This window comes from Montipora foliosa, chromosome 5 (assembly GCF_036669935.1).
Source record: "Montipora foliosa isolate CH-2021 chromosome 5, ASM3666993v2, whole genome shotgun sequence".
NCBI lineage: Eukaryota > Metazoa > Cnidaria > Anthozoa > Scleractinia > Acroporidae > Montipora > Montipora foliosa.
The window spans coordinates 47,355,970-47,375,058 of NC_090873.1; the positions used below are offsets into that span (position 1 = coordinate 47,355,970).

At 40.7% G+C, this 19,089-nt stretch overlaps 1 protein-coding gene across 4 annotated transcripts in view; it reads right to left on the reverse strand.

The window, feature by feature from the left end:
* The window catches only part of LOC138004518 (uncharacterized), a 71,437-nt gene extending 53,864 nt beyond the window's left edge, over window positions 1–17,573 (reverse strand). For 3 of the 4 annotated variants that reach the window (XM_068851051.1, XM_068851053.1, XM_068851050.1), the window contains exons 1-3: window positions 17,445–17,573; window positions 8,823–9,142; window positions 6,433–6,631 (exon numbers count right to left, since the gene is read on the reverse strand). In XM_068851051.1, coding sequence (XP_068707152.1) covers window positions 6,433–6,631; window positions 8,823–9,098 — 475 coding nt within the window. In that variant the 5' untranslated portion in view covers window positions 9,099–9,142; window positions 17,445–17,573. The remainder of the gene's footprint in view (window positions 1–6,432; window positions 6,632–8,822; window positions 9,143–17,444) is intronic. The other variant, XM_068851052.1, reaches the window with a different exon arrangement.
* Between the last annotated feature and the right edge of the window lie 1,516 nt (window positions 17,574–19,089).

The following is a 19,089-nucleotide window of genomic DNA, read 5'->3' on the forward strand; positions in this document are numbered from 1 at the left end:
TCTCCACAGATGCCAAAACAGAACTACAATGGTGGATCGAAAATATTGAAAACTCATTCAACGTTATAAATCATGACCCTCCATCACTAACAATTAGCACTGATGCATCAAAAATTGGATGGGGAGGTGTTTTCAAAGATGTGACTTGTGGGGGCCACTGGACACCCCAAGAAGCTGAAGAGCTTGTCACTCCAAGCTTTTGTGACAAAACTAAATAATAAACATGTCAGACTGAAAATTGATAATACAACAGCAGTGGCAGCGATAAATAACATGGGCACTAATCACTCTGTACAATGCAACAAAGTGGCCTTAGATATCTGGTGCTGGTGCATGGCTAGAAACATCTGGATATCTGCAGAATACATACCAGGGAAAAGTAATGTAGCAGCTGATAGACAGTCAAGGGAAATAAACACCAATACTGTGGATGCTGAACCCCACTCTCTTAAATAAAGCCCTTGATAAGCTGCAAGCTCGCCCAGATGTTGACATGTTTGCGTCGAGACTCAATAAACAATTCCCAAGATATATTTCCTTCCGACCTTACCCTGGAGCATACTTAGTAGATGCTTTTTCAGCTCAGTGGAATGAACTAAATGGTTATTATTTTCCCCCCTTCAGTGTGATTCCAAAGGTTCTTCAAAAACTGGAACAGGACAAAGCCACGGGGATAGTGGTGATCCCCAGATGGCCAACTCAGGTGTGGTACTCAATGGCTATGAGAATGCTGATAAGCTGCCCAGTCTTTCTGCAGCACAATGCCAGACTACTTTTGTTACCCAGCCACCCAGAGAAAGTACATCCATTACACAAGAAACTGGACCTTCTCATCTGCCACTTATCCGGGAAGAGTTGCATGCAAGCGGCCTTTCACAAGCAGCTTCAGATATCATCCTGTGTGCCTGGAGAAACGGGACAAAAAAGCAGTACCGAACGTATCTTTCGAAGTGGGGAAATTACTGCAGCTCAAAAGGGATCAGTCCAGTTTCAGCTACTGTAGCTCAAGCAATAAACTTTCTTGCAGACCTAGTCAAGTCAGGTGTTGGCTATAGTGGAGTTAATACAGCAAGATCAGCTATTTCAACAATACTTGTCATTAGTGACTCTGCTACCTTTGGTACACACCCATTAGTAAAGCGATTTCTAAAGGGTGTTTTTTAACAGAAGCCCTCATTACCACGTTATGAAACCATCTGGGATGTCAGTCAAGTATTAACTCATCTTTGTTCCTACCCTCCTGTTGAGGACATTTCACTTAAGAAACTTACATTTAAAGTTGTTATGTTACTAGCTCTGTTAACTGGTCAGCGAACACAAACCATTCACTGCCTAGATGTTAAACATATGGACATGTCAGAAAAGAAATGTATTTTTTATCTGTCCAGCCTCCAGAAGCACTCCCGACCAGAGAAACAGCAGAAGCTTATTGAACTGGAAGCTTTTGACCAGGAGCCTAATTTATGTGTTATTCGTCATTTGAAAGCATATGTTGATAAGACTACTGTTTATAGGGGTGACACTAACAGAAATCAGTTACTGTTGAGTTTTCAGAAACCATTTAAACCTGTTAGTAAGGACACAATTTCACGTTGGATCAAAAATGTCTTGAAAGCTGCGGGCATAGATACCACCAAATTTGGGGCCCACAGCACTAGGGCAGCATCCACCAGTGCTGTCGCCAGGGCAGGAATGCCGCTAGAAGTTATTCTGGAATCTGCAGGATGGTCTAACTGCGGAACCTTTGCTAAGTTTTACCAGAAACCAATCAATGCTCCATGTAACTTTGGCTCGGTTTTGTAGAGGCAAATACAGTCTGCCAAACCTATCTTTTGTTTTCTTTAATTCATGACCACAGGGCTTTGAAATCTCACGTGATTCCTTGTGACGTAGACTAGGATGAGGTAGAATTTAAGATTAAACGAGATTTACCTGTAAGTTGAAGTTTGATGTGAATTCTACCGATTCCTAGTCAGGAACAGAGGAGTCACGTGCCCACCCAACATATACATATATATATCTATATTTTATACAGGACAAATTTATCCTTTTTATTTGTCCCCACCCTTGTTTTTTCCTGTGCTCATTCATTGTTAAATACTGACCTGGCTTGCTCGCGCAATCTCACGTGACTCCTCTGTTCCTGACTAGGAATCGGTAGAATTCACATCAAACTTCAACTTACAGGTAAGTCTCGTTTAATCTTAAATTTTACCGTATTTTTTATTTAATGATGGATTAATTAATAAAGCTATTATTATTTCTGGCAATAGACCTTTTCGGCTTGTACATTTTGTTTTCCCAATACAGATCATGTGATAATACTCAGGAGCCTTGGTCCTTTGTTTTCTTCATTAAAAAGAGGGCATGCAAGCATGAATATGCCTGCATGAACTCTTTTTAATGAAATATGCCACAAGGCATTTCATGAAAAAACGCTCCTTTACACGTTGTAATGGACACGAGATCAGATTTATTACTATTATGTTACAGAGTTGTCAAAGTTACTCTCCAATAGAGAGTATAACCAATATTGGGACAATCTGTCACCATAAACAATAGCTACAAGGCATTATGTGATCCAGCCTCGTTTTTACGCTAACGGGGTCATGTGATCCGTTCTATTACTGTTACGTGTCAGATATATTCCAGTAGGCCATTTCCGAGTTCATATCTACCTCCTCTTCAAAGCGAGTCTAAGTGCGAAGTGAAGTGAAGTTTTCATTTATATGTAAAGTAGAAGTAATTACCATCACAAAAACTTTCCACTTAGACTAGCTTTGAAGAGGAGGCAGACATGATCTCGGAAATGGCCTATTAAAATTATGAGAATTTTTGTTGAAGATTCGCCACCACTGACGATGGTTACAAAGCATTTGAAGGTAAAGCCTCGTTTCCATGTTGGACTATGAGGGTCACACTTTTAACCCCCTGCAAAAGCCGTCGGTGCAAGATACAAAATTGCCGACAACATTGGGCTTGTCCGTGCCGATTTTTAATGCCGATTTTTAATCCATCTTTCACGAGACAGCCTTTAACGCAACTTTGTTGAGGCAACGGTATGTTACACGAGACGATTTTTAACGCAACATTGCTCGCAACACTTGAACCCAGGCTCCTGCTCGACAAATATGGCAGACAATGAGTTAAGAAGACGGCGGCTGAAAATCATTCAGGTTCTGTTTTTAGTGGACGATTTGGAAGATGAAAAAGGAAGAAATCGGGAACGAATTATTTGGACGAGAAGTTGGATTAGACGGAGGGAGGAAAGAGGGGTATATCATCAGTTAATAAGAGAGTTAGCTCTTGAAGATGTTGCGTTAAAAGTCAGCACAGCGGGTGTTACACGCACCAACACCAACAAAAATCGGGCAACAATATATGTTGGTTTTAAGGCTCAAAGAAATGCCTAATATCGTTGCTATGGTAACGTTATTTTGGAGGAAAATATAATGTGAGAAATCAGCGATGGGAACTTAATACTCTGGCCAAATTTCGTCATTTGGTATGATTACCTTAACTGTATCTAAGGACAGAATATGTTTATTAGATTGAGAAAAGGAGAAACTATTTCGACCCTCCTTTAAGTAGTAATTTGTTAAATAATGATTAACGCAGGAAATTTATAGAATGAACATTACAGAAAGGCCTACCTGTATGCAATGGGTAGCAGATAAGTAAGCAGAAATGATTGTTACATTTCCTTATTTAAACGTTTCTCTGTTTTTTTTTCTTGAACGTATCAGTGAAAGAAAGAGATTGCTCACTTCCATATTCCTAGTCCTAGTTTTTTAGAAGACTATCAGCTGATGAGTATTTACATACATACCTTCTCGCACTTCAAGTGGATGATTCATCCTCGAAGCTGCCATATCTAGAGTTGATATAACGATTGAAGCTCGGTTTATCTCGGGCTAATTTCCAAAACTGCTGTGGGTCCATTCCCAATCTTGACTCGATTCTTGACCATACTGATTTGTAGTTTTTCTTCGTTGTAGTCATAAAGAGAGAGAGTTTTTGAAGTGCATCATTTTCCATTCTGACACAATGCGCTAGCCATTTGACTTGTTGCTTTTCGGCAAAAATTTCAATGGATTGACACTCGGTGATACGCATTTGGTCTTTGAAGGTGTGTGTTAGTTCGTGCGTCTGACATTTTATGGGGTGCTTCCTCAGTGGTCCCTAATCCTGTTCTGCTGTATCGTGTTTTTTCTTTAGATAAAACGATTTGGTAGAGAGTATATCTACATCCATCGATTTGTCTAAACATGCATCGTCAAATTGTCGAAAAAGTTTTTAAAATGTTAACTGAGTATTTAAGCAGAACATTAGCCTGCTTTTGAACCGAACAGCACTGCCGAATGTAGACACTCTTCTTAACAGGAAGTTCGCTTCTCTATCTTAAGTGGAAACGCTTTCTGATTCGTCCTGCTTGTCGATTTCCTCATCCTCCGCACTGCAACATGTCACATACCCGTCTTCATCGTCAGAACGATGAATATCTCCCTGCAACATCTAAAACTTTCTCCAGGCACAATTTCTCTATGGTAAAAAAAAACAAAATTGGGCAAAGTTCCTGCACTAGCCTTTGTCGTTTCCTGTCTAACGGTTCTCTGGCGAACTGCGGCTCCAGGGGTGTGTGTCCATATCTTTATGAGCTGGGAATCTTGAGCGGTAATCACTGTAGGTGGAAGTTGTGGCGCTAGTTGAATATCAAAGAGTGCCGCCGCACGGTCAGGTACGGGATACCCCGACTTCGGGTTGGTAAAATAACAACAAACCACTTTAATACCACTTAAAGTAGAAAGTAGCGCTCGTAGAAAGGTCGAAAGGCTAGAAAAACTACAAACGACCGGGACTGAGGACACTGAGGTCAAGAATACAGACGCAAATTTCGGAAATGGACAAATGTCATTTACGTCAGAGGCCAACACAAAAGATCACAGTAGGACTCAAAGACCTCCTACGGTCTGATACTAACGTGGGGTAAGCGATAATGGATACGTTTGACAAGTCGTGACAGGGTACAAAGCCGTCGCTATTCATTATTTGAAACCGCACAAAATTAAGGTTCATTTCCGCCAGCTTGCGCTTTTTGCGCTGGTCAACTTAGGAGACTTAGGATGAGGTCACGTTGGAATTGAAATCCCGTATTCCGCTCTGTTTTCCTTGCCAATCTCGCATCCCAAGCCTATAAAAACACGAAATCCCGCTCCCACTCGCAACTGAAATTCCCGCTTATTTTATGAGCCCGAGATAAACCAAGCTTCAATCGCTATATCAACTCTAGATATGGCAGCTTCGAGGATGAATCATCCACTTGAAGTACGAGAATGTATATATGTAAATACTCATCAGCTGATAGTCTTCTAAAAACTAGGACTAGGAATATGGAAGTGAGCAATCTCTTTCTTTCACAGATACATTAAAAAAAAAAAAAACAGAGAAACGTTTAAATAAGGAAATGTAACAATCATTTCTGCTTACTTATCTCCTACCCAATGCATACAGGTAGGCCTTTCTGTAATGTTCATCCTATAAATTTCCTGCGTTGATCATTATTTAACAAATTACTACTTAAAGGAGGCTCGAAATAGTTTCTCCTTTTTTCAATCTAATAAACATATTCTGTCCTTAGATACAGTTAGGTAAACATACCAAATGACGAAATTTGGCCAGAGTATTAAGTTCCCATCGCAGATTTCTCACATTATATTTTCCTCCAAAAATAACGTTACCATGGCAACGATATTAGGCATTTCTTTGAGCCTTAAAATCAACATATATTGTCTTTTTTGAAGAAACGAAACTGTGTAATCTTCCCATTCAGCGTTACTAGATAATGTTAGAAATAATCTCTAAAATATTTAAAATTCCTCAAAATCTGTAGGCCAGTTTTTCGGAAAAATCATTTTTTTTTTTTAATGTCTTTGTTTTGTTTTACCTACAGATTTTATTTAAATTTGAAAGACAAAAGTTTTAAATCAATCTAAACTAACATGCAAACAATGTAAAAAAATCACCGTCCGGAGGCAGAGATATAAACGAGTAAATTTGAAAAATCAGGAAAAATGAACGGTTACAAGATCAGCATTTGCGCATTCGTCACCCACTCATTCGAGTGCAACAAAAGGGTTTTCAGCTAAGCACGCGCGCGTAAGCCACACACGCAATTCGTAAGCTGCTCGCGTCAGTTCGTGATTCAAATGGGTCACCAGAAATAAGCAAATACCGCTAATTTTTGCTCACCTTTCTTCTAGTTCCTATATATATGAATATAAATAGACATCTCCTATTCACGAAAACTACGAAAATTTTACACAAACGGTTTCATGGTCACTTAAATCCGTTTGTATTGTGCAGTGACCTTTAAAGGTTTTATGGATCATTTCTAGACTTTTTTAGAGACATTAAAATCACACAAATCATTACCCTTTTTCTTCAAAGGCAACGGTGGAGGGCCACCCTTTTTTTCCATCTCTATTTCCCTTGTGACATTTTCAATTCCACCCTTTTTTTCCACAAAGTCATAAATGAACTCCATGGTCTCCTTGCTTTGTTTCTGTTCATCTGTTACACCAGCCAAATCCAAGAGCTTCTTCCAGTTGTCATCCATCTGAAAATTGTCAATCTAAAACAAAAAATTTTAACAACTGCATCACTAAATGGAGGTTGGATGCCAGGGATATGTCCAGGTAATGCTCCCATGGTCAGCAATTCCGCGCAACCCATCCATGAGTCCCCTCCCCCCCCCCCCCCCCTGCCAGGCAACCAGGCACCCGTCACACTGATGGGTGAGGGAGGGGAAGCAAAAACCCAACTGTACAGGCATGTGGTACAGTGCAAATAATGATCTTTTTTTTTTTGCAGAAAATATTATTTTTCAAGAACAGAAGCTTAATGTAATTTTTATAAACCTCACTCAGTGGAAGTCATGTGGAGTAACAGTAATTACTACATTTACAGATTACTAGGATCATTCCAAGCCATTTTCAGTGAGTTATGGTTTAAGTAATTAGAAAGTTGTGGTTGATGAATGGGCAGGTTTTGGAAAAGACGTTCTTATTTCTATGTTCCAAGGCACTTTGCATTTTATTTCTTTTGTATCTAATTTTAACAGTACAATTTTAAATTAAGGAAAGACCAGTAATTTGAGGTATTCAAAATGATGTTCAATGAATGCAGTTAAATGTAGTTTCAAAGAGCGGTAGAGGTATGGGCTGGTCAATCATCAAAGACCGGTCAGTGGTATTTGGCACAGGCGCACGCTCATTCAGTGCAGGTTTTCAGCTCAAATCCCGAATATAATCGCAAAAAAAAGCCAAATCCCGCATTTCGCCAAACCTATTGGGGACCCTCTAGATGGGCGACTTGCTTTCATCACGAAATTCCCAAGGGATTGCAGATGCTCCCAGACTATTTGCAAAACTGTAGCTGTCTCGTAAGCAGCCGCAATTTGTCAAAGATAAGTCGCCGATTTTTCTCGCTGCACGGTGATCTACATCAGGCTTCGATTCCAAGTTGAAGGCCTTGAAGCTACGTTGCCTTTCCATGTACAGTTATTGTGCGCTTTAGCGCTCTGGAATAGCGCCGGATCGCTGGATATAAAATGACGTAATGGTGTTCGAAATACCTAACGGCAATGAAGTGATTTTATTTCGTATTATTTCACATTGTGGTTGATTTTGGCGCTTCAAAATTGTAATTCCCTAACGCGAGCATTGTTACTGTTGTTCAATATCTTTTATCACGTCAGATTTTGTTACAAATTATAATATTATGCGATAGGGTTCATGGATTATTGATGTGGATGTTTAGCAGTTGCATGTGGCGCTGTTGACTCGTTTGACAGATGCAGCCAGCAGTGAGGGCGGGTCTAAAACATAGGTCACATTTCACAGGTCAAGACTAGAAAACCCTGCTCCAATGATCAACAACTAAGTCAAACGTTCCGCAAGACCTGAAACAACATTTTTGTTGAGTGATTAGCGCTAGGAGACACTTTGGGTGTTGTTTATTTATCTGCAGCATGACATGTAAACTGACCTGTGGAATGTAACCCACGTTTTAGACCCAAAGCTGCAGTGATCCATATTCTTTCCATATACAATACAATACATGCTTAAGTCACCGCTCCCCATAGAGGCTTTTCAGAGCCAATGAAACACAATCAACGAAATGACGGAACAGAACAACAACAACAACAACAACTGTTAAGAATCCCAACTGTCCGGAGGCAAACCAGTTGGATATTTGCAAGTGCAGCTGGGAAGTTGAACCAGGGACTACTAGGAACAAATTCAACGTGTGGTCAGAGTGGGTCTCGAACCCGGGATCTCCAGATCTCAAGGCTAGCGTCCTAACCACTGGGCCACACTACCTCCTAAATCATCCCTCCCATATCGTACCTTCCACCCTCTTCAGCTAGTGGTGCACAGAGAGATATAGTTTGCGCGGTTTTCGTTATTGCCTTTAACTGCCATTAATAAAAAGCATTAATCTCTTCACATCAAACAAAGTGTGTGTCATGTTCTAATTTTCCGTGAGGATTAACATTGACTTCTTTAGATTGTACGTTTTGTTTTCCCATTCAGACCACGTGATGTTATTCTAGAGAACAGCTTTTTTCAAATGTCGTCTTATGCATGTGCTTATGTATGAATAACGTATGAAAAGACAAAAGAATTCCCTTGAGAACATCACATCCTCTGAAATGGCAAAACAAGACTTACAATATAAAGAGGTCAATTCTTGGAAAATAATAGTAACGCTTATCATTTTAGTCAATTCAATAACGTCTTCCATTGTTTCTGGTCACCTACATGACGTCCTGCAAGGTCCCCTCCGCATTCTGCTATAGATCCGCCTTTCGGTACCTCTCTCTGTCCTGCACTTGGCCGTTTCTTAAAGACTCCTCCTCTCCCTTGTGGGGTCTGAATACCTTGAAATCCCCGCAGCTCTTTACGAACAATTTCAAGATTTTCTGGATTTGCTGCAACATCATGGCAACGAAGGACCCGCTTGATAAAGACCTCTGGAATATTGGGAAATTCTGTTTTCAGTTTGTTTAGTTTTTCCTCTGAGTGCTCCAGGTTCATGATCTCGTCGTCAATCTTTGCGCCGACACAAATCGCCGTTTCATCTGTGAAGTAAAGTCGGTAGTTGGTTCTGAATTTCCTAAGGTAATGTTCATTTTATGTTAATTCGTCATTCATAGTCATATCTGTCACCCCTAACCCCCCTTCACCTATGTTTGGCTATGGACTGTTCACTGTCCACTAAAGGCATGCGCTTCATTGTTTCACACATTTAAAAGCCCAATATTCGATAGCCACCCCTCCACCTTCCTCCCCACACTTAAATACCCAAGCACAGTACAATCTGTACTAAATGACGAGTTGCCCAATGATGATGTTTGGTTGAAATGTAACAAGCTCTCAGTTAATATTAAAAAACAATTATGAAACCAAATGTTTTGGTGTCCGGCTATTACATTAGTTTTGTATCAAATCTTCAAATCTATTGGAATTATGTTCAGGTCTTGATTTTACTTATCTTCAAAAACCAATTTAGCCCTGTACTGCGCGTTCCTTTATCCTAAAAATTCTTTGACTTGGGCCATTTTAGTTTCAATAGGAAAAAACGCAAACAGCGGTTACAAACATTTGCTTGAAATGCATAACGTTTATAAACTTAACGTTTCGTATGTTGCAACATACATCATCAGAAGTGATTATTATTCAGTTACAGATAAATTTAAATTCAAAAATACAACTGTACGAACTGGGAACTAACAAAATTGATTGACATAAAAAGACAAGAGTACCCTAATAATAGAGATAACGTTTCTCACTGCCAACTATTTCATTTAAGGCTGGCTTAGGATCACGGATCAACAGAGACTCCTTAATTTTGCAATGCATGTCTGATCGACCAGTTGCTAATATTTCAAAACGATCCCACTTAATTCTATGGTTGGTTAAGAAAACATGATCAGCAATTGCAGATTCGAGACAATTTGTAGTTAGAGCTTTAAAATGTTCTGTTTTTCTTTCACGTAATCGGCGTTTCGTTTTCCCTATGTAGAAATCATTGCAATTCCAGCAGTTTGCTCTGTACACTACTTTTGACCTGAAGGAAGGAGCTAGTTTATCTTTGTAAGGGAAGAAAGACTTGATTCTTCGGGTGTTCTTAAAAACTATTGTGACGTTGAAAATACCATAGAATTTGTTCATACAAGACCTCAGCTGTTTTGTGAGGTGTTTGCTGTGATGACCTAATAAAGGTAGAACGATAAGAACTTCTTTTTTCTTAACTGTTTGTACAGGATCTTTTGGCTTATTTTGATGTTTCTCGATGACATCATTCATATGATATTTAACAGTTCCCATAGGAACGAACAAATTCTAATGCAGCGATAAGCTAAAGTGCGGACTAGGTTTATTTTGTATTTACGCGGAGTAAAAGAGTCCCACTTGGTGTAAAGACCCGTGAATGTCTTCTTTCGATAGATTGATGTTGAGAAGGAGCTGTCACGATTGCGTTTCATAAGGATATCAAGGAATGGAATTTCATCGTTTTGTTCAAACTCAATTGTGAATTTAATGTTGTTGTGTCTCCCATTTAGGTGACGTAAGAAACTCAAAGCGTCATTTTTGTTCTTGAAAAGAGTAAAGGTATCGTCCACGTACCGGAACCAAATAGTAGGCTGATTGGTGTTCTTCATCACCCATTTTTCTTCAAAATCACACATGAAAATGTTCGCCAAAACAGGACCAAGTGGAGAGCCCATTGCGACGCCATCAATCTGGTCATAGTATTGACCATCAAAAACAAAATGACTCTTCTTTGTTGCGAACAAGAGTAAATTCTTTAGGACCAATCGGGGTAATCTAGGTGGATTTGCGAGGGGACATTAGTAAATAGTGAACTGACATCAAAGGAACACATGAATTCGCCGTTGTGAGTGTACTGTTTGGCCCATTCTGCAAAACTGAAGGAGTCTTTAATTGAAAAACAGTTTGTGGAGATAGGTTGGAGGACGCTTACAAGGTAAGAGGCAAGATTGTAGTTGTAGGTGTTCGTGGAAGAAACAATTGGACGAAAGGGACACCCAGTTTTGTGAACCTTTGGTAGACCATAAAGAACTCCATGTGTGGAACCATTGGGTAGGACCTTTTGAAAGGTGTAGTCGTCAATCACGTGATCTCCTTTTAGTTGTCGAAGGTAACAAATTAAACTTTGTTCTCTGGACTTTGTCGGGTTTTCTGTCAGTTTTTTTTTTCATTTGTCTCATCGGAGATCAGCTGTTTCATCTTGGTCAAGTAATCATGTTTATTTACAATCACAACGCCATTTCCTTTATCCGGTTTCGTGATGATGATAGAGTCATCTTTGCGAAGATTTTGAGGGCTTCCCATTCTTCTTTGCTGTTGAAATTTGCCTTGATAAGCTGTATGCCCTCGCAAATCCACCTAGATTACCCCGACTGGTCCTAAAGAATTTACTCTTGTTTGCAATAAAGAAGAGTCATTTTGTTTAGATTGGCAATACTATGACTAGATTGATGGCGTCGCAATGGGCTCTCCACTTGGTCCTGTTTTGGCGAACACTTTCATGTGTGATTTTGAAGAAAATGGGTGATGAAGAACACCAATCAGCCTACTATTTGGTTCCGGTACGTGGACGATACCTTTACTTTTTTCAAGAACAAAAATGATGCTTTGAGTTTTTTACGTTACCTAAATGGGAGACACAACAACATTAAATTCACAATTGAGTTTGAAAAAAACCATGAAATTCCATTCTTTGATATCCCTATGAAACGCAATCGTGACAGCTCCTTCTCAACATCAATCTATCGAAGGAAGACATTCACGGGTCTTTACACCAAGTGGGACTCTTTTACTCCACGTAAATACAAAATAAACCTAGTCCGCACTTTGGCTTATCGCTGCATGCATTAGAATTTGTTCGTCACCCCGATTGTTACAGTCTGCCCAATCATAGCCCTCGTATCATCTAAGAGAAGTAATAAACACTGACAAAAAATACAGTTCTTTGGAAATGAAGCAATTACTCTCTAGTGCACTGTAAGCTAAGGCTTCACTCCAGAAAGCTCCATCGATCCAAACAGAAGGGGAAGCCCCGCATCGACACCACCACGATGCAATGCCCAGAGAACGTCGAGGAGTTTGCAATATCTCTGGAGAACGCCTTATCTGCAGAACAGCCGCACGACTCTGCCTTTGAGAAGTGGGACCATCTCCGAGAGACAATTCAAAAAACAGCCTTTGCAACCTTTGGAAGGAAGACCCATAAGAGGTGTGACTGGTTCGACGCGAAGTCCAGTGAGATGACTCCAGTCATCGAAGCAAAGAGAGCTTCCCTGGCTGAATACAAGCGTTCAAAACTGAGAAGTCCCTTCAAGCAGTAAGATCGGCCAGGAGCAAAGTGTAGCAGACAGCAAGACGATGTGCCAACGAATACTGGCAACAACTCAGTGATGATATCCAGAATGCAGCAGTAACGGGCAACAGAGGGACGTGCGAAGGGATAAAGAAAGCTCTTGGACCAACTCAGAGCAAACCAGTGCCCCTCAAATTAATCGTCCAGCGGGGAAGTGATCACTGACAAAGGCAAGCAGATGGAGAGATGGGTAGAGCACTACTCAGAGTCATACTCCAGAGAAAACGTCTTTGTCACTTCTGCACTCGACGCCATTGAACTACTGCCTGTCATGAAAGAACTAGACGCTGGACCAACACTCGAAGAACTCGGCAAAGCCATCGACAGCATGGCCTGTGGAAAAGCACCTGGAACCGATGGCATTCCACCAGATCTAGTCAAGCGCTGCACGACCACTCTTCTGCAGCCACTACGTGACGTTCTTTGTCAGTGCTAGATAGAGGAAGGTGTGCCACAAGACATGAGAGACGCCAAGATAGTCACCCTGTATAAGAACAAGGGCGAGAGGAGTGAATGTAACAACTACAGAGGCAGCTCCCACCTGAGCATTGTAGGCAAAGTGTACGCCCGTACCAAAGTACGTGAGATGACCACCAGAGACCTGCTCTTCACTGATGACGCTGCCGTCACCTCGCATACAGAGCAAGAGCTTAAGGAACTCATGAACAGGTTCTCTCAAGCCTGCAAAGACTTCGGGCTCACGATCAGCCTGAAAAAGACCAACGTGTTAGCCCAGGGTGTGGAAACGCCACCTGTCAACACCATCGACAACTACGAACTCAGCGTTGTACACCAGTTCACCTACCTTGGGTCCACAATCAGTGACAACCTATCCCTCGATGCTGAGATCAACCAACGCATAGGGAAGGCCGCAACAACACTTGGTCGGCAGACGGCAGTATGCAATGCCTGCATCATCAAAACTCTGCTGTACAGCAGCGAGGCGTGGACAACCTACGCATGCGTTGCCTCCGCTGCATCCTCAACATCAAGTGGAGCGACACAGTGCCAAACGTTGAGGTTCTCGCACGCGCTGGCTTCCCCACAATGTTCACGCTGTGCTGGTTCGGCCATGTTCGCTGGATGGAAGACGGCCGGATTCCAAAGGACATCCTGTACGGCGAGCTAGCCTCTGGCACAAGACGTGTTGGCCGACCCAAGCTGCGCTATAAAGATGTCTGAAAGCGTGACATGAGAGCTCTGGACATCACTACTAAGGGCTGGGATTGCACTGCAGCTGACCGCAGCAGATGGCGCAGTGTGCTGAAGAAACAGTTGAAGATGGGCGAAGAGAAGATCCAGAACTTGGCAGAGGACAAGAGAGCCAGACGGAAGGCGCGCACACCTGGAGACAACCCGGCAACCACTCATACCTGCATCCACTGTGGCAGAGTTTATCGCTCCCGGATTGGCCTGACCAGCCCGGCATCCAACTAGGGCGTATCATCATCCATGGTCGACACCGACCGACGGAGGCCTACTACTACTCTTACGTTTTGCTTCTTTCTGTTCGACACAAAGGGACACATTCTCTCAGCTGAGAAGAGACTCTTCGAATGTAATGCTTCTGAGCTCCGCCATGTTTAGTACTATTGACGACTCATTTATGAACTCCATGAAGTCCTAGAATCTGGGACTGCAAATCCTGTGTCTCCAGAGCCCCTCGTTTTCTCATGCGAAGGCCCCGTCGGCTAAAAGAAATGATGGGATCTGGGAACGAGACTGCTTACATTGGTGCCCAACAGAAAATAAAAACAATATTTATGGAAAATTTTGAAGGGCAAACTAAGAGAATCATGGTATTTTTGAAAGTGGCCTATTCGAAGGAATGTAGTGATGCTCTGGTCTGTGTTGTGATTGGTAGTGAGAAAAGTAATGTGATTGGTTGTGAGGATGGTGAGTGGTGATTGGTGCATTACGATCCGGTAGCCCTTAAATTTTTCATACCTCGAGAAAAATGTGAGTGTCACAGAATTCGTTAATGGCACTTATAATTATAATATACATGGAGAAATTTGTCCATTCTTATTGGCTCATTTTCTCTAGGTTGAATACATGCTCAGATGAATTGAGGAAACTTTTTAAGAAGCCTAAATTATGCCTAGAGAAAAATTAGGGTCAGGTTAGCCTTAGTTTGGTTATTATACGCGGATGTCAATTGACTTATTATAGAAAAGTAAATAATTAAAAGAAGTGTGTTGGGTTGAGTATGTTCGTCGTTGTAGTGTAGTGGTGTATGTATCAGGAGGTCCGATGTCATTACCGGTAAGTGTATGGAACTGTTCTCTGTTTCCTTACTATATTGTAATGTTGAGACTGAATGCACAAGTGTATGAATAGAGAAAGCGTTAAGATGATACGAAACATTTCGAAGATGTGTTGAGAGCGTAAGACAGAGCTTTTAGGTGAAATGAGGATCACCAATTTAACCTAGGTAAAAATGGATTCAACCTGAGCCCGGATTTGAACGACAACATATATACTAATAAACAATCACATGATTACTACAAATTGCACTCTCTCGTTTTGTTTGTCTTTGAAAAAAATTGCTCTTGGTTATTTCTTCCAAATTGCACTCGAAGTCATGTGATACAAGTCAGGAAGCAAGCAACACAAAGCTTTTTTTGTTCATCTTGAATATATTATTGAGATTCGTCTACGTTCGCCGTATTGGACATCCTGAGATTTTAACTAGGCAACGTACAAAACAATAAAATAATTCGCGGCAGTTACAGACGTGTTGGTAAATACCTCTCCAACGTTGACCACGTTTTCCAGTTCAATCTGACTAGAAAAGAAAAGAAGCCTTATCGTTCAGTACGGCCTTAGAAAAATGAGGAATGCACTGATATTTCTTCGATATTTATCATACCTCTCGGAAAGTTAATGGAGATGCATAGCAAAACATGAAGTCAAGCAGATCGTAATGTAAAGTAAGGCCTGCTAAATTGACCAATCATAGCCCTCGTATCATCTAAGAGACGTAATAAACACTGACAAAAAATACAGTTCTTTGGAAAAGAAGCAATTAAGCTGATACGCACTGAATGAGTTATGCGCGGAATGGGAAAGTTTCGTTCCACTGGGCAAGTGGAATTCTCAAAACTTCAAATCGGAGTTTAAGGTCACGGAAGATGCGAGTATTTACAAAGATTCCTTATCAGAGGGAAACCTCGGATAGTCGAAGTTCGACTGCCGTTAATGGTTGAGGTCACACTTGAGCTTTTTTTATCATAGTAAACGAAAGTTTACCATGGTAAATGGGTTTTTCAATGTGACCGGCTTTTCTCACTTTACCATGGTAAACGCAATTCTAGTCTGTTGCGTTAGCAACGGCCGTCGGATGAAAGCAAACCATCTGAAAAAGCATGGTTTATCTAGCGTTTATCTAACCTTTGTTTATTTAGGTGACATCTTGTCATGATTTTGAGAAGCATTTCGTGACTTTGCTGAATTTGCGTGCGCCCACTATATACATGAGCTTTGGAGGCTCACATTGCCTCCTTTCAAAAACAAGGTAAAGAGCCAGAAATCTAAATCTATGAGCTTTATGGATTGCAACGATAAGAAACAAAAGAGCCGCAATCGAAGCTACAACACGTTCACGATCCATGGCGCAGTCACGAAATATATTACGACGGAACTCGAAAATTCCTGTCTGTCATCAACTCGACATTTGAGTAGCACTCTTGTGACAAGGAAACGTCTGGGAAATGTACAAGTCAGCTTATGCGTTTTACCATAGTAAACTTTGTTTACCTTTTTTATACCATAGTTAAGGGTTTTTACCTTAGTAAATGATTCTTAAGGCGCTGTTACACTGTGCAATTTTTCATGCAACTTGTCTCGCAACGCTATTTCTACAAACGTTCTCACGTGCACATGCATCACGAAACAAGTTGTCTCAGCGTATTACACTGAGCAACGCCTCGTGTAAGTTGTCTCGTTTCGATGATCTCATGAAGTAAAAGGAAACCGTTGCAACACAAGTTGCAGCACAGACGTTACACTGCGCAATGCTTAAAAAGTTCCTTTCAACAGGTTGCGGAAAGTAGAGCTCAAGTCTACTTTCCACAACGGTTTCTCGTAACCTTTTTTGAAGGGTATGTTACATCGGGCAATGATTCGAGAAATATATTATACTTGTGATAAGTGTCACGGTTCTTATTTTAGATGACGGCTCTTGCCAGCTAAAATTGCCTTAATTGTAAATGAAGATTTGGCAAAAGAAGAGTAAATGATAAATGTAGAAAATTTATACTCTTGTTGCTTTATATTGCGGCTTGACAAAGTTAGAATGGCAATAATGGCAATTACTTTATTACTGTTAGTTAAGCAATCCATGCCCAGTCTTGTTTCCCCACGGTTTTCTGACACAATCATTGACCCAGATTTACAGTTAATGTTAATTAAAGTACAATCACTGTTGGGTTTGCATATGATTATTATCACTGTTGAAAGTTAATCGCTTTCCGCATTTCCTTTACACTCAGTGTAAACAAAGATTGCTCTATTTAAAACATTAAAATTACAGATAGAGTGATAAATTGTCCCGCTATCCTTTTTTTACCTAGTTTAAGAACGATATCATTGATGAAAAGGTTTGCTATTTCCCCTCGGCTACTTAACGTCACATTTTTACCACCAAACGCAAATATATAGAAATGTTGCATGAAGAATGTTTGTCAATTGCTTTCCGGGCATTCATTCTACAGTATATTTATCTAGCTGGTGCATAACAAAATTCAACATTGCAATACAGAGGTTTGTAGAACTAAACCAATCACTAGAAGTCTCTTTCGTTTACAAGCACTTAAGGATTTCTTAATAAAACTGGCAGTCTATAACATGACAAAGCAGCACTTTACTTCAGCTTTGGGGGAAAAGTTTCAACAACAAATAGTCAACGAGTTCTTAACCCTCCTCGCCACTTATTTAAAAATCTTAATAAACTTTACCAAAGACAATTCCCTAACCTCGGTTACTGCAAAACGTCCTCCTGATAACTTTATAACTTGCAGAAATCGATCACTTCCGCTTTTTTAGAAACTTATCGAGCAAACGAAGTGCACTATGGGAAGGTCCCTATGCAGCTAGCATATCGGCAGACAAATTGCAAAAGACACAATCTCGTACCCAGAGTCCTCGAGCTTCTTGGTCAGCGGGTGAGCGCCCGGAGAGACTCTGGGATAATCGACTTGAACGATATTTGCGTAACAATGGCGGTCCGACAGGAAGTCGGTAAGTAATTCGGAAGCCCCAGAATTTGGAGGGAGATTCAAAATCTAAAACTAGTTTCAGTGCTGTTTGTTTTTTTCTACCTCAGAAATATATAAATCACAAAAATAAAAAAACCACGAGGTTTGAATTATGTCTTATGCCGTACGGGAATTTTCCCACGCTGCTAAAAAGTGATTACTGTTACTTTAAAGAGAAATCCGTGGAATAAGGCCTTGTCGAAGCCACTCAGAATTACGGAAACATCAAATCGTAGTAGGAGAGGACATTTGTGTCGTTTTCACAAAAATTTGTCGATCGTGTTGCTTGCACGATAGCATTCTGAACGATGAAATGTACGCTGGAACACAAATTGAAATACACTTACCGAAAGCGTCAGAGGTTTCATCTTCACTTGCTCTTACAGCAAGCCAATGATCATTTCTCCAGTTTCTTTGTGTGTAAGGCTAAAATTCTTGTTTCTCGAACACTTTCAACCCGCCATTTCTACTGTTTACGGTTCTCTGTTTTTTGTTTCCGGTTAAACTCAAGCATACGTAATGAGACCGGAACCCACGTTTTCTGGGAAAATGGAGTCGATTATGACAGGTCTCAAAAACCGCTGATTGGCTAAGGTTGCCTTTTAAGGACGCGTGCGCAAGACGGTAACCACTGACTTATTGTTCACTGGCGAAAAACATGGCTGTCATCGGGTGTTTATCCGATCTCCGTCGATAAAAAAAAGACCTTTTTCAGGCCAGTAAAACGGACGAATGTTTTGACTGCATAGTGCGTTTTTATGCCAGCGAGATTCTCTTTTTAGTTGTGGGCCACAGTACCTTTTAGCCAACAGTGCTACGAGGCAAATTTCTTTAACAATTTCAAGGTCAACGCGAGTCCAGGTTGCTGTGACAGTGTTTGAGTGGAAATTTGTTTGTCGAGCTTACCGGCTAATGGAGTACCATCTTGATTTCAATTCATGCGTTTATCTTTTAAAAAGTGGAGCAAAAAATATATCACTAAATTTCCAAATGGTTTCTCTTTCGACTAAATATTTGCACACTGTTTCCGCGGGGGCCCGCTTCTAGCAGAAAATGTTAAGATTTTTGCATATTTCTTCAAAATCAAGTTGTTAAAATGGCCATTCAAGTGGTCCATGGAGGCAAATTTATTAAGACGGAGGAAAAAAAAAGAAATGCATGACGTCCCTGAAAAGTTAGAAATGTATTTCAGTCGTTCAAAGATAAATTTTAAAGTGAATTTAGCACCAATGTCATACATAACATGCCATATAAGCACCTCATATTGGGTACACTAGAAGGAAACCTTTTAGTTGCAATTATATTTTGCTGTAGTCATTTCAAGCAAATGCCAATCGTTTGCGTCCCTCCAAATTATAGAAAT